Consider the following 11831-nt stretch of genomic DNA (forward strand, 5'->3'; position numbering starts at 1 on the left):
TTTTTTAGATTGAGCAATGTGTAACAGTTTGCACAAGAGATAGTAAGCTAGTTCAATTTTTGTCAAATGGCTCCCACTTTTTTCAATAAGTTACTTCTGAGTGAAAAGTCACTCTCAGCCTTTCTTTCTGGGCAGATCTAGAGTACACATACAGTCCTCTTCCTCTTTAGCCATTGCAGAATAAATACATGTTTATCAAGTACATATGGTAAGTGTGGCAGCTGATTACATGGTGCATGAGGGAATCTTTACAACTTACTCCAGAAAGACTCCATCACAAGATGCCCAGATACAGCAGAAAAAACATTTCACAATGGAAAGTTTTGATAACAACCATCTTGCAAGAAGCCCTAAAATTGATAATTTAGGCTTCTGTAACCCTTTCCTCAAAGTATAACTGAGTCCATTGGCACCAATTTAAGTTTGCATTACAGCAAAATACAAAACCCCACCAAAACTATCAAGACAATATTTCAGTTTGTCATACACGCCTAGCAGATGGCATCTGTCCAAGGGATGACCTCTGTGACCAAGGCTTTTGCTTTTACCTCTAATTTGTGGGAAGAAAAGGGGGGGGGGGGGGGGGAAGAGGGTAAAAAAATGAGGTGTTAAGTGACATTGCACCCTTTGTATTTCTCTGAACAGTGGCTTGCAGTATAAAGTACTGAGAAAGAACAATCCAGTCCTATTTCTCTGACCTTGTTCAACTGAATACACAAAATAGAGTTCTCAGCTTTTAAAGAATGTTTAATGAGAGTCAAACAAAGGTCAGGTAAGAATGATGTAAAATCCCAGAAATATGAACATTAGTTCAAAGGGGAAAACATCAATCCCACAAATATGGGCCACGTTATCTACTTGCTTCACTCAAGAAAAGTGTAACACATCAAGTATCAAGCTAAAAATAAATAAAAATCCACAGAGACTGAGCAGTTTTGCTAGATATGTTTCCTGGGATGACATGGGATGTGACCATGTGCAAATGCCCACATCCTGAAGATCAGTTTGTCAGCCAAGACAGGCAGCACTTGCTCTCAGAAACAGCATAGTTTTGACACAAGTGGTATAGGTTTATCAGGGCACATGTGCCACAGTCTTGCCTTCCTGCAGGAGAAGGGCGTAAAAGTTTTTGTCACCATCAGTATATGCATGTACACACAAAACCACAGGCATACTTAGAATTTACTTCATGTATAATATATATTAAAATATATTTAACGCTGAAACTCAGTAAAACATGTCCATAATATATTTCAGAGGGAATTGTGTGGAAGTGTTTAGTCTTCAAGTGACAGTACATGGTCCAAGATATACCATAGACCATACTTCCCACAGATCTGGCTTGTTCTAGCTAGGTGAAGACAATACATTTGACATGAAGTCACTTTCCATCCCCACAGGTCCCAGAAGGATAGGACGCTTTTGGTTTTGAAGAATCTTGTTCTTCCTTGATCATCTCTTAGCTTAGTTTCTAAATGCATCACTCTCTAAGAGCCAGAATAGGGTTCATTTGCCACGATCAACTGCAACACCCACACCAAAAGTTCAGCATCCCATGTTGAGCAGGAATACAATCCCAACACAAATGGTAAGTTAACAAGCACTTTGCAGCTGTGACAGCTTCAAAGGAGAAAGTTTTCAGTCAAGATCAAAAACCTACATCAATGCACAAGCCAGCAGTTTCCTAGAGTCTACTCAGAGTCACACCAGGGTGAAGAGACCAAGATGCTTGCAGCTTCTCCAAGGGGAAGATTTCAGGATTTACATCAAAAAGAAGGAAAAAAAAAAAAAAAAAGCTGGCTGCCTCCAATGATTTCTCCCATCTGCCCAGAAAAAAAAAAAAAGTGAAGAGGGCCAGCTACATTTTGCAGTATTAGAGGAAAAGAAGAGTAGCTTTCTGCTTAAAAGCTAACAGCTTAAAACAGCACATACCCTGGTACCACTTACTATTACCCAAGTGGGATGAATTAAGGGTTTTGCATTATTAAGGAGCTGAAAGATACCATTAATATACAGTTTAGTAGAGTTTTCTATAACAGTATTCCTAACAACAGATTAGCAAGAAGGAGCAGATTAGAGAAAAAGCTCCCTGCAGTAAGATCAAGATTTCAGAAACCATGCTCTTACATGGGAGGGCAGGATAGAGCAAGAGCTTGCGTCCACAGATCACTGCTACCACATGTGGAAGTTATTTTTGCCAGTTACCTTGAGCACAAGTCTTTACTTTCAAGCCTTCCTAGAGATATGAGAAGTAGTAAAAATAAATTATGCACGAATAAGTTGTAAAATATGTACTGTGGAACGTGTCCAGCAAAAGCAGAACTCTGCCTTTGAAAAGAAAGCAAACCCCATGAGGGTTTTAGTTTGGAAATCTGGTTATAAACCTACCTCCTTCCTCCTGTTGATGGCAAAACTGTCTGCTACCATAGCCAGATTCAGAACACAGGGGAAAGGAGGTGCTCAAGGCACACAAACATGCAGTAGTAAAAAAAGCTTCATAGCTCACACAATATAGTGTTGCCACCTGACCTCATTTTCCTCTTCAAACTGACTTTATCTACCCTTCAAGCACAGTTTTAACAAAGTGAGCTCTTGCACAAGTCAGGAGAAGTGCAGCATTTAAGTGGAAAAATCAATCATCCCCTTTCTCTTTGAAAAAAAAAATGTTACAAAACATATCTCTCCATACAGACATCTCTAACTCCCAAATGGATTGCTATGATCTCAAGTAATTAATATACCTAGCATGCAGCAGTAAGATCCCACCTCAAGTTTTTGCACAGCCCCTCTATTTGATAAAATAGCTTCAGAGAAGCAGTTGCTTACCAGAAGTTTACTTTCCCAAGCCTGTTGCATGTTCACATCAGGGTCTTTTACCCATTGTAAAGCAGTCATGACAAGCTCCTCTGCTCCAGAGGCTTCCTTTTGCTGAAAAAGCAAAACAACACACCCTCAAAACCCCCTAAAACAACAAAAACCAAACACCACCACCACCCTCCTCCTCCTAAAAAAAAAAAAAAAACAAAAAAAACACCACACGAAAAAACCAAACCCTGGCTGGCATTTTTAGTACTAGCCTGACACAATGCCCAGAATTACCCAAGTTATAAGTTACGGTGTTGGAGTAGGTGCAAAATGTTGTTAGATTAAGTGTAACCCCCTCCATCCCCAAGAGCAGCTATTCTTATTTTTTCAAAAGGAGAAAACATGATCTGACCATCAGTGCTTAGAGAAATCCTAATTAAAAGGCTGATAGAAGAGCACATCCTTATTCACACAAGCTCTGCCACTGACCAGGTTGTGCATGACAGTCTTAAATTTTTCTCCTGCATATTCAGGTCCTTGAAGCAAAAGCAGCACTTCACGATCCAGCGTTTCATCCAGGGACGTCCATTCAGCCTTGAGAATCTTTGAAGAGATGGAAGATCCAGCTAGCTTATTTTGACATCTCCTTATTACAAACCAGCATCAGTGACATTTAGACTTTTCAGAAGTATCCCTGCATCCTATTTACCAGAAGGTCAGAGCTACTGAAACTTGAAGCTTGTAAAAGTTTTCAAACCCATCATGTCATGGGGATTTTAAAAAAGCAAGCCAGCCAAGCTGCTGAGCAATCCACGGTAAATTTTCATGTCAGGAGTAGGCAAGAGGAAGTCAATAATTAGTTATCTTCATTCAGAAGAGGCTTTGTGAAGTGATGAATAAGCAGAGCCCTTACTTGCTTTACAGGTGAATTGGTGGGATTGTGTCTCACTACAGCATCTGGGGAGGTAAACATAGTGACTCACTGTGGCCGTGGGGAGCTGCAATAGGGGACAATACATTATTTTTGAAACAGAGCTGCCTAGCCAAGTACACCTCTCATTTTTGGGCCTGTAGTTCTAGTCCATTATTAGATTCTTTTTCTTTTGCAAATGCCCCACATACAAAAGCAAGTAGCAGCACAGTGAAGTCTTACAAGAGAAATCACTACAATAGCATATATTTGCTATCAGCTTTGCTGCACAGCTTGCATCTGAAGGGAAGACAGCATTGTAAGAAAGGATGGGACTCCACGGAACGTCTTTAGGGAAACAGGCACAGAATAGCTCAGATAAAAACTCTGAAATAAAACCATAATGTACACGTAAATTGTTTTTCCCAGTAGCGCTCCACTGGAGTGCTGGAAAGCTACGAGAGCAGTAAACTAGAGACCAAGCTTCCAGTGTTACATGAAGCATGTCTGATCAAAATCATAGTTCCCAAAAGTCATCAAACCACCTGCCAGGTGTTCTTCAGAGGACATGGGGGACACTGCAACTCCAACAGGCTCAACTGCAGTATTAAGAGTATGTTAGCTTGTGGCAGACTCAGAAGGATGCCTCTCCTGTCCTCCTCCAAGTCACTACCCAAAGACCCCAGAAAAAAAAAAAAAAGAACAGGGCAGTACTTCTAAAGATCAGTCTCCATCACACCTGCTGAAGAGCAAGGTAGTAGTACCTACAGAAAGATGCTTATCAGAGTATCTAAAGAATAAATTAGATGAAGACTCCTCAACATTGTCAAGATGCTTACTCTAATTTTCTTTTTCACTGCATTAGACTTCAAGGAAAAAGAAGCCTCCTCTCCTGCAATTGGAAATTGTGTCTGGTGTAGGTAGTACAACAAGAAGACAACTTACTTTCTTCAGCATAATACCCTTTATATATTTGAAAACGTCTATCTTCTCCTATCAGTCCGCTTTTCTTCCAGCTAAATGTATGACCCTAGTTCTTACAGATGTATTTTGTACATCACATTTTTCAGATCTCAGTGCTGTTTGCTTTTTGGACTTTCTCCAATGTACTTGGGACAATATTGTAACCCTCACATTTTATCCTTGTGTGCTAGGATTAATGGCTTTGAATTCCAGGACTATCTAACAATTCACAGGGAACAAGCTTTCTTCTTCCTTTACTGATACAAGACAACTGGGATGAGATTCAATAAAGATTTGATTCATACCTCAGAAGACTGAGCAAGTTCCAGCTCACAGTGCAGTGAATTCATCCCTTCAGGAATATTACCGTTAGATTTACACAACAGTGGGAAACTCAACCCATTTCTAGAAGAGACAGGGGGGGAAAGAAGAAAAAAAATAATCAGCCCTTTTTGACATTTGATGAACTGCATTTTCTGGAACATGTTCACAATACTCACGAGATCAGCTCTTGCTGCATATGTTGCATGTTCTCCAGTAGCTTATTTTTTTCTGCCCGTAAAGTCTAAAACATAGATCAGACTTAGTTAGAGTGTTAGTTTGTTACACAGAATAAGCATAGGATATGCATGCTTTCCCCTTGTGTAATTAAAACCTAAGCTCAGTCCCATACCTCTATTACTGAGGAACACTCCACAATGGTTAACTTCAGTTCCTTGATGTCCTGCTCCTTCTGCAGGGATTGTGGAGAAAAGAGCCATTAAAGCTTACTTCAATGTGCTAGATGTCAGGTTGTGTATTTGTAATATTTACGGCTATGATGCTTTGTAACCAAAACAGCACTCGCTATACTTGATCCTACACCACAGCAGCAAGCTGCACGATTTATGTTTGAGCAGCAACATAGTTACATAAAAAGAGCTTCAATTTTAGAAGAATACAGTCAATTACCTTGCATATTGGCTAACAGAAAGCCAAGATGACCTTTTCTATGTAACTCCCGAAGGAGATGGAAAAACACTTTCCAGGTGCTGTGTTTTAATTTATTACTTAACAGGTTTCACTACCAGCAGTAGCAGATTAAACTGGACAGAAGCACTCTAGTTCTAGCTGAAAACCTAGACTATATTATGCCTGGCATGAGTTTTAATCCCAAATGACCCTTAAAACAAGTTGCAGTGTTCTGAGTTTACTCTCTTGGTTTTCATGATTAAAGTCACAGAGCATAGCACTCTGCATATTAAACACCACCTAATTGAAGGGCTGATAGAGAACGTATCAACCCTCACGGCAAGGCTGAGGTGTTACTAGAAATATTATCTTTCTCACTATCACAAACTAGCAATGGGCTTAAATCCTGTTATGCCATTACGGTGGAAGACACTGCATAGACAAGCCGAGTGTATCTTTGCGAAAACAGGAACTTCAGGTAGGAGCTTTGGTCCTCTCATCCCTTTTATGAGTTCTTCCTACTCTTCCTCTTAAAAAAACAGTTGAGTTTTGAAAAAGATGAAATACACAGAAATCCAAGCATGAAAAGTGAGGTTATAGAACCAGGCTTCCAGCCTTGGCAGTGTCAGACAACAGATACGTGGTTCTGAAGCTTGGGGGGGGCAGAATAAAGTGTTTTCTATCTTCCAGGCCCGCAGAAGGTATGCAAAAAGAAAGGTTATGCCAAAATATTCAGTGACCCATCCTATCCAATCTACCTTTGGATAAAGAGCTGTGAGGGGGGATTTTTTTAGCTTTTGTATAAACTTATCCCACAGATCCTAATGCCAACAAGCAGTCAGTTTTCCACACCAGTTTCTTCAAGATTATACAAACCGGTTACCTTTATCTACAAAAACATGCAATCTATCAGTCTGCTTTCAAAATTCCCATTTATTCAACAGACTAAAAAAAAAAAACCAACCAAACCTTTTTAAAATAAAAGGATACCAGAGTGGCCAGAAAAGCTTTGAATCATTCAAAGAGAAGAAAGTGAAAGCTATTTTGGGAAAAAAAAAAAAAGTGAATTCACTTGTGCCCTCAAGCTGCTTCTGGCAAATAAAAACACTATTAAAAAACACCCAGCTACAAAATTATCAGCTGGATCACATTGAAATTAGATTCTCTTGCCACTGTCTTAATTCAGCTGCACTTATTTTTGCAGACAGCCTAACAGTCAAATATTTTATCAGCTGATTTAGAATGTGTTCTGATAAATAAACACAATTAGCCTAGAAGGCTATTTGTGTAATTCACGAATCCAGAGAATGTCAATGCCCTTATGTATTCTTAAGTCTTTGTTTTCAAATAAAAAAAAATTACATGCTTAAAAACATCAAAAATGTTCACTTTTTAGCAAAGCCTAGATAATTACACATCAGAAATGAGAAAGGACAAATTTGCTTCTCCATTGGGCTCTGAATCACCATCTCTAGTTTGACACAAATTCAACAATTTAAGTAAAATTCACGAAGGGAAGGATCTTCTGCAGATATATTCTCTTACCAGCTGCTGAAGGAAGTAGCCGTTGGAAGTTTCCATACATTTTTCTGAAGTTTTCAAATTTGTTTTGTTTTAATAGGTTCTGATATTTTCTTTCTTTTTTTTTTTTAATAAAAGTATACTCCTGAAACCTTTAATTATGCTGACTCATATGCAGGTCCTAAAGCAGATCTCGCCTACTTTGAAGCCATTTATAGGATCAGGTTCTGCAGTGTGAGAACAGTAGAAATAGAAGTGCCACAGTGAAGACTACTGCCTTGCCTTTTTACAAATCATCCCATAGTCAGTATTCTCAGTCAAGACAGTAATGAAGCAAAAGCAACTAACCTGGAGCAAGCTTGCCTCTTTAGTCACCACAGTGTTCTCATAGATATGTGCTTGTATCTGAAGAATGAAAAGATTAAAAATAATTCTAGTCATCAGCATGCACCGTAATACAAGTCTGTTCTGATCTCCTACTCGAAGGGGGAAAAGGGTAAACATTCCTTGTTTAGAAAAAAAAATAATCAAATTCTTCTTTGAATGCCTTGCCTGGTGTGTTTCAAAGTTCAAATCTTGTACCCAGTTAAAAGTGGAAGCGTTCTCCACTTTCGGTCACCTTTGTTTCCTCTTGTCTGTCCAGACTAATAGTTTCAGCAACATCAGGCAAAGCATGGCTGTGATATATTTTCTCAAATACTGGGGGAAAATTTCCCTCAAAGTTTAACTTTGAGGAAAGAATGAAACTGTGGATTGTTTATATTAGCCCAATTTTTAGCCTCCAGACAGCAACCTTCTTCGCCAGAGCTGTGGCACTGTCCGAGCGATGATTGCACTGCAGTTCTTTAATATTGACAGGCTCAGGGCTGCCTACCTTCCAGAAGCAGAAATTCCCTTCACTAGACCCGAATAAGCTATAGGCTGTCTTTCTGTTCCTCCTGAAGTTGAAATGCTTACTTGAAGATCTGCTGCATTTTTTGACAGCTCTAAAATCTTCTTTTGAAGTCCATCGGTGTCCATGCTATTCCTAATATTCTAAACAAGATACAGAGTATTTAGGCACAGCCTGAATGGATTGACAGCTTCTTCTTGAAGGAGCTAAGCAAAATGACATCTCCACCCCCAAGATACTGCCTACTCTAAAGCACTACCAACAGTTATGCATGTGTGCTTGCCCCACTGAAATAGTTTGTGCTCCTTTCCTCCCCATTTCTCCAGAACACTGTTAAAAAAAAAAAAGAAAGAAAACCTCAAAAAGTGATTTATAAAGTACCACCAGACCTGAAAATCTACAGAAAAGTTTTGAGGCCTGCAGCACGAGAATTATTTCTAGAAAGCTGCAGTTTAATAGCTATTTGGACTTACAAGTTTTTCACAAAGACTAAATTTTGAGCTTGGTAAACATGCAAAGAACAAGATTACCACGTTGTTATAATAGATGAGAAATTCCAGAATCTACTACGTGCTTTTCATTACTATGTATGATGTAACCTGTTTCTCTATTGCAACCTAACCAGTCTAAAATACAGATTGTAAGCAAGTATTAAACATTTTATCACCTGGTAAAAACTGATTAATGAAATATTTAGTTTAACGAAATAAAGATTTATTACTTCTCTGGGGAAAAAAAAAACCAACAAAAAACAGGGGGGAGTGTGGGGAGGGAAAAAGGTGCGCCTAGGGATAGAGCTCTATTAGCAGTATATTCTCTACGAGACTCGTGTAGATTCCTGGCCAGTGTTGATGGATCCATCCGAGTGGAGCCCTCAGCCACTGCAATTTTTTTGTTGTTTTTGTTGTTTTGGGTTTTTTTTTTTTAGGGGGGGGGGGGTGGGTGGATGGAGTTACAGCTCCATACAGGGCTCCTCCTTTGGATCTTAAAAGAGAGAAAAAGAAGCGAATATGAAAAGAAAACGTGTTAGATTGAGATTGTTTCAATATATATATTCAATATATACCAATATATCGGTAGCTGTGTTAACTAGAAATATTTGGAATGTTTATAGTACTTTGAGAAAAGGAGAAGGGGAGAACTGTTTGTCCCTGTCCCCCATGCTTCTTCAACCTTGTATCCTTACTTACCCAGCAAATGCAAAACTTGAAGCACAGTGCAACTTCAAGATACAAAGCTTTATGTTAAGTCATCCTTGTAAAATGTAAGGTATTTTGATAACCTAACTAGCATGTCAGGCTTCAAAGTCTGACAAACATTTCACTTCTAAATTGTGAGCATTTAACTAGACAAGAACACACACTTGCAAAGTCACAATTTATTTTACCTCTTCCTGGAGAGAAGTAACTTTGGTGAGGAGAGACTGATTTTCCCTTTCCTAATCAAGTTTAGGAGACAGACACACACACAAAAAAAAAAGTTTTTAGCATGTCAAGTTCAACATTCAAAGCCACCCTAAGTGAAAAAGCAACAGACCACATCATCCAGAGCCCAATATGAAGCTGTGGTGCTCCAGAAAGCACACCAGGAGGGGAGTGCTGGGGCTGGTCCAGCTCATGAACCCTCACTGAAGGATTTGACACAGGCATTTCAAATCAGAGTAAAACTCAAACCATAGATGATAGGAAGGAGGCATTCAAGGCCAGAGCGAGCAAGTCTAGTTGTGCTCATCCTGGAGTTAATTCTGGAAAGTCTATAAGCCACGCTACACTTTTTTTTGTTTGCTTTTAATCAGACATGAAAAAGGTAGTATCCCACTCTGTACCTCCACTGCACAGGGGACAGTAACTAAGGGACTTCCAAGCACAGCTACAAAACTTCTAACAATATTTCTCTCTCCTACCCCACCTCCTTCTCACAAGGTGAATTATGCATGTAATCTCCAATCAAAGCAAAACAGGAAGAAATATACACATGCTGCAGCAGGATAGCACCAAAAAGTCTTGTGTTCTTGCTTGGCCTGGAAGACTTTTTCCTGCTTTCTAAATGCCCAGCACCAGCAGGGCACAGAGCTGTAGAACACCAGCTTGCAGCTACCTCTGCACAGCAAGATGCAGGGTGGCCACTGTGGCGTGAATCACAGGCACAGCAGCAACGCAAACCTATGTCCACCAGAGACCCTACACTCTGGTGTCTGGCAACACCTGCCAAAGCTGCGGCCACATCAGCCTTATTGCCAGGCTGCATTACACTTCTTACAGCCACACAGCCTCTGCTACTCTGACACCTGGGGTGCGATTCAGATACTCTCACTTGTGCCCTTTCAGACACGCCGAGGTGTGCTGCCTGCCTTCCAGCTGTCAGCCCAGCACTGACAGGTCTCTGATGGGCCCTTGTCATATCTGCCAGCCCACATGGGTCTTGACAACATCCTAGGGGTGTTCTGAAAAGTGACTCTTGTGAGCAGACATCTGAACAGAGTCTCCTGTCCCTGCTGGTTCTAGAGAAGTCACATGGATTTCTGGCATAATATCACCAACTTCAGAACAGACAGGGCTCAATGATGGCAGCATGAGAGCTGTGGTCCTTAAGCACAGTTATATGTGAGACTGTCCCTTTTAATGGTTTTCTTCATTGTAACTGACAATAGTTTAGAGAAACTTCCATGCAAATACTTCATTGTTTCCATAACACTAACACAACACGTTTCAAGACACTTCCAAGAAGCTTCAGTACCCCCTGGTACAGAGAAAGTCATGCTACTGATTTTTACAGTGTGAGTGGCCCTGCCAGTGTCACAGCAAGGTACGAGATACTGTACAACATAAGCTAAGAAACAAAAGCACCTACTAGCTGTTTATTCTGGCAGAGAATCTGCTGTCTCATCTCTTCTGACAGGTTCAGGTTAGTTTTTGTTTCTTCTAGTTCTTCTTCCAGTGATTTTGCTCTCAGCACAGAATGCTGGATGCTGTATGTGGGGAAGTAAATCCACAGAAACTTCAGTGAGTTACTGTTGGTCATTAGGCTTGAAATACCAAGAACAGTATTTTTAGAAGCCACCAGGGACTTATTCCTTGGCACAACAGAAGAGCAGCAACTAAGTTTAAGCCCATTAATTTTGTTCCGTAAGTAAAGGCTCATAAACTTATCCTCTATTTATGAGCCTCCTTTGCTCTCACAGTAAGGTATGAAATCCCAAGCAAACATAGCATCAAAAAAAAAACCAAACCAAAACCAAACCCCACTCTTGTTTGCATCCACCTAACAACCTAGCTTGTTACAGTCAAATATATCAGGCTACCTGAGCACACAAGCTCATCCTTACAATACTTCATTGTTAGCAGTTATGGAAACCATTTCAGTTTGGTTTTCAGGAATAAGATCTGCATCATTTTCTTATCCTGACCTGATACCCCAACCAGTGTATAGATAACCACTGGGGCAAGGCCCTTTTCCTGGCTAGCTCCAGGCTGCAGAGGACATGGTCCGGCATGAGGGCACACATCCCATGCCAGCTATGCTGCAGGACCCCTGCCTTAATCTCCCAGATGATACTGGCAACAGTTTGGTAGTTGACATAACTATATCACATCTGAATTAATTAGATCAGATGAGCATTATGAATAGGGCCATATTTGCGGCATTGATGGGTCCCCAGGCTGCAGCACTACTAAGCTGGCAAGACAACTCACTAGTTTCTCAAGGGACTAGCAAAACAGCTGTTGTGTGCTCATTTCCCCTCTGCTTGGCAGCAAGTGTGTGGTCCAGGATTGGTAAACTCCCAGAACT

General features: G+C 40.3%; 1 protein-coding gene and 1 long non-coding RNA gene across 2 annotated transcripts in view; both read right to left on the reverse strand.

Moving 5' to 3' along the window:
* IRAG2 (inositol 1,4,5-triphosphate receptor associated 2) overlaps positions 1-5222 on the reverse strand; it is a 28838-nt gene extending 23616 nt beyond the window's left edge. Inside the window, exons 1-4 of the mRNA XM_055710711.1 lie at positions 5179-5222; positions 4984-5083; positions 3295-3408; positions 2827-2928 (exon numbers count right to left, since the gene is read on the reverse strand). Of these exons, the coding sequence (XP_055566686.1) occupies positions 2827-2928; positions 3295-3408; positions 4984-5083; positions 5179-5207 (345 nt within the window). The 5' untranslated portion in view covers positions 5208-5222. The remainder of the gene's footprint in view (positions 1-2826; positions 2929-3294; positions 3409-4983; positions 5084-5178) is intronic.
* A 2278-nt stretch (positions 5223-7500) lies between these two features.
* Positions 7501-9475, reverse strand: LOC129736122 (uncharacterized). The gene is made up of 3 exons (XR_008732304.1): positions 9430-9475; positions 8108-8185; positions 7501-7555 (listed from the first exon to the last, which is right to left on the reverse strand). It is a non-coding gene; the product is annotated as an uncharacterized LOC129736122 (long non-coding RNA).
* Between the last annotated feature and the right edge of the window lie 2356 nt (positions 9476-11831).

Source organism: Falco cherrug, chromosome 5 (assembly GCF_023634085.1).
Source record: "Falco cherrug isolate bFalChe1 chromosome 5, bFalChe1.pri, whole genome shotgun sequence".
Taxonomy (NCBI): Eukaryota; Metazoa; Chordata; class Aves; order Falconiformes; family Falconidae; genus Falco; species Falco cherrug.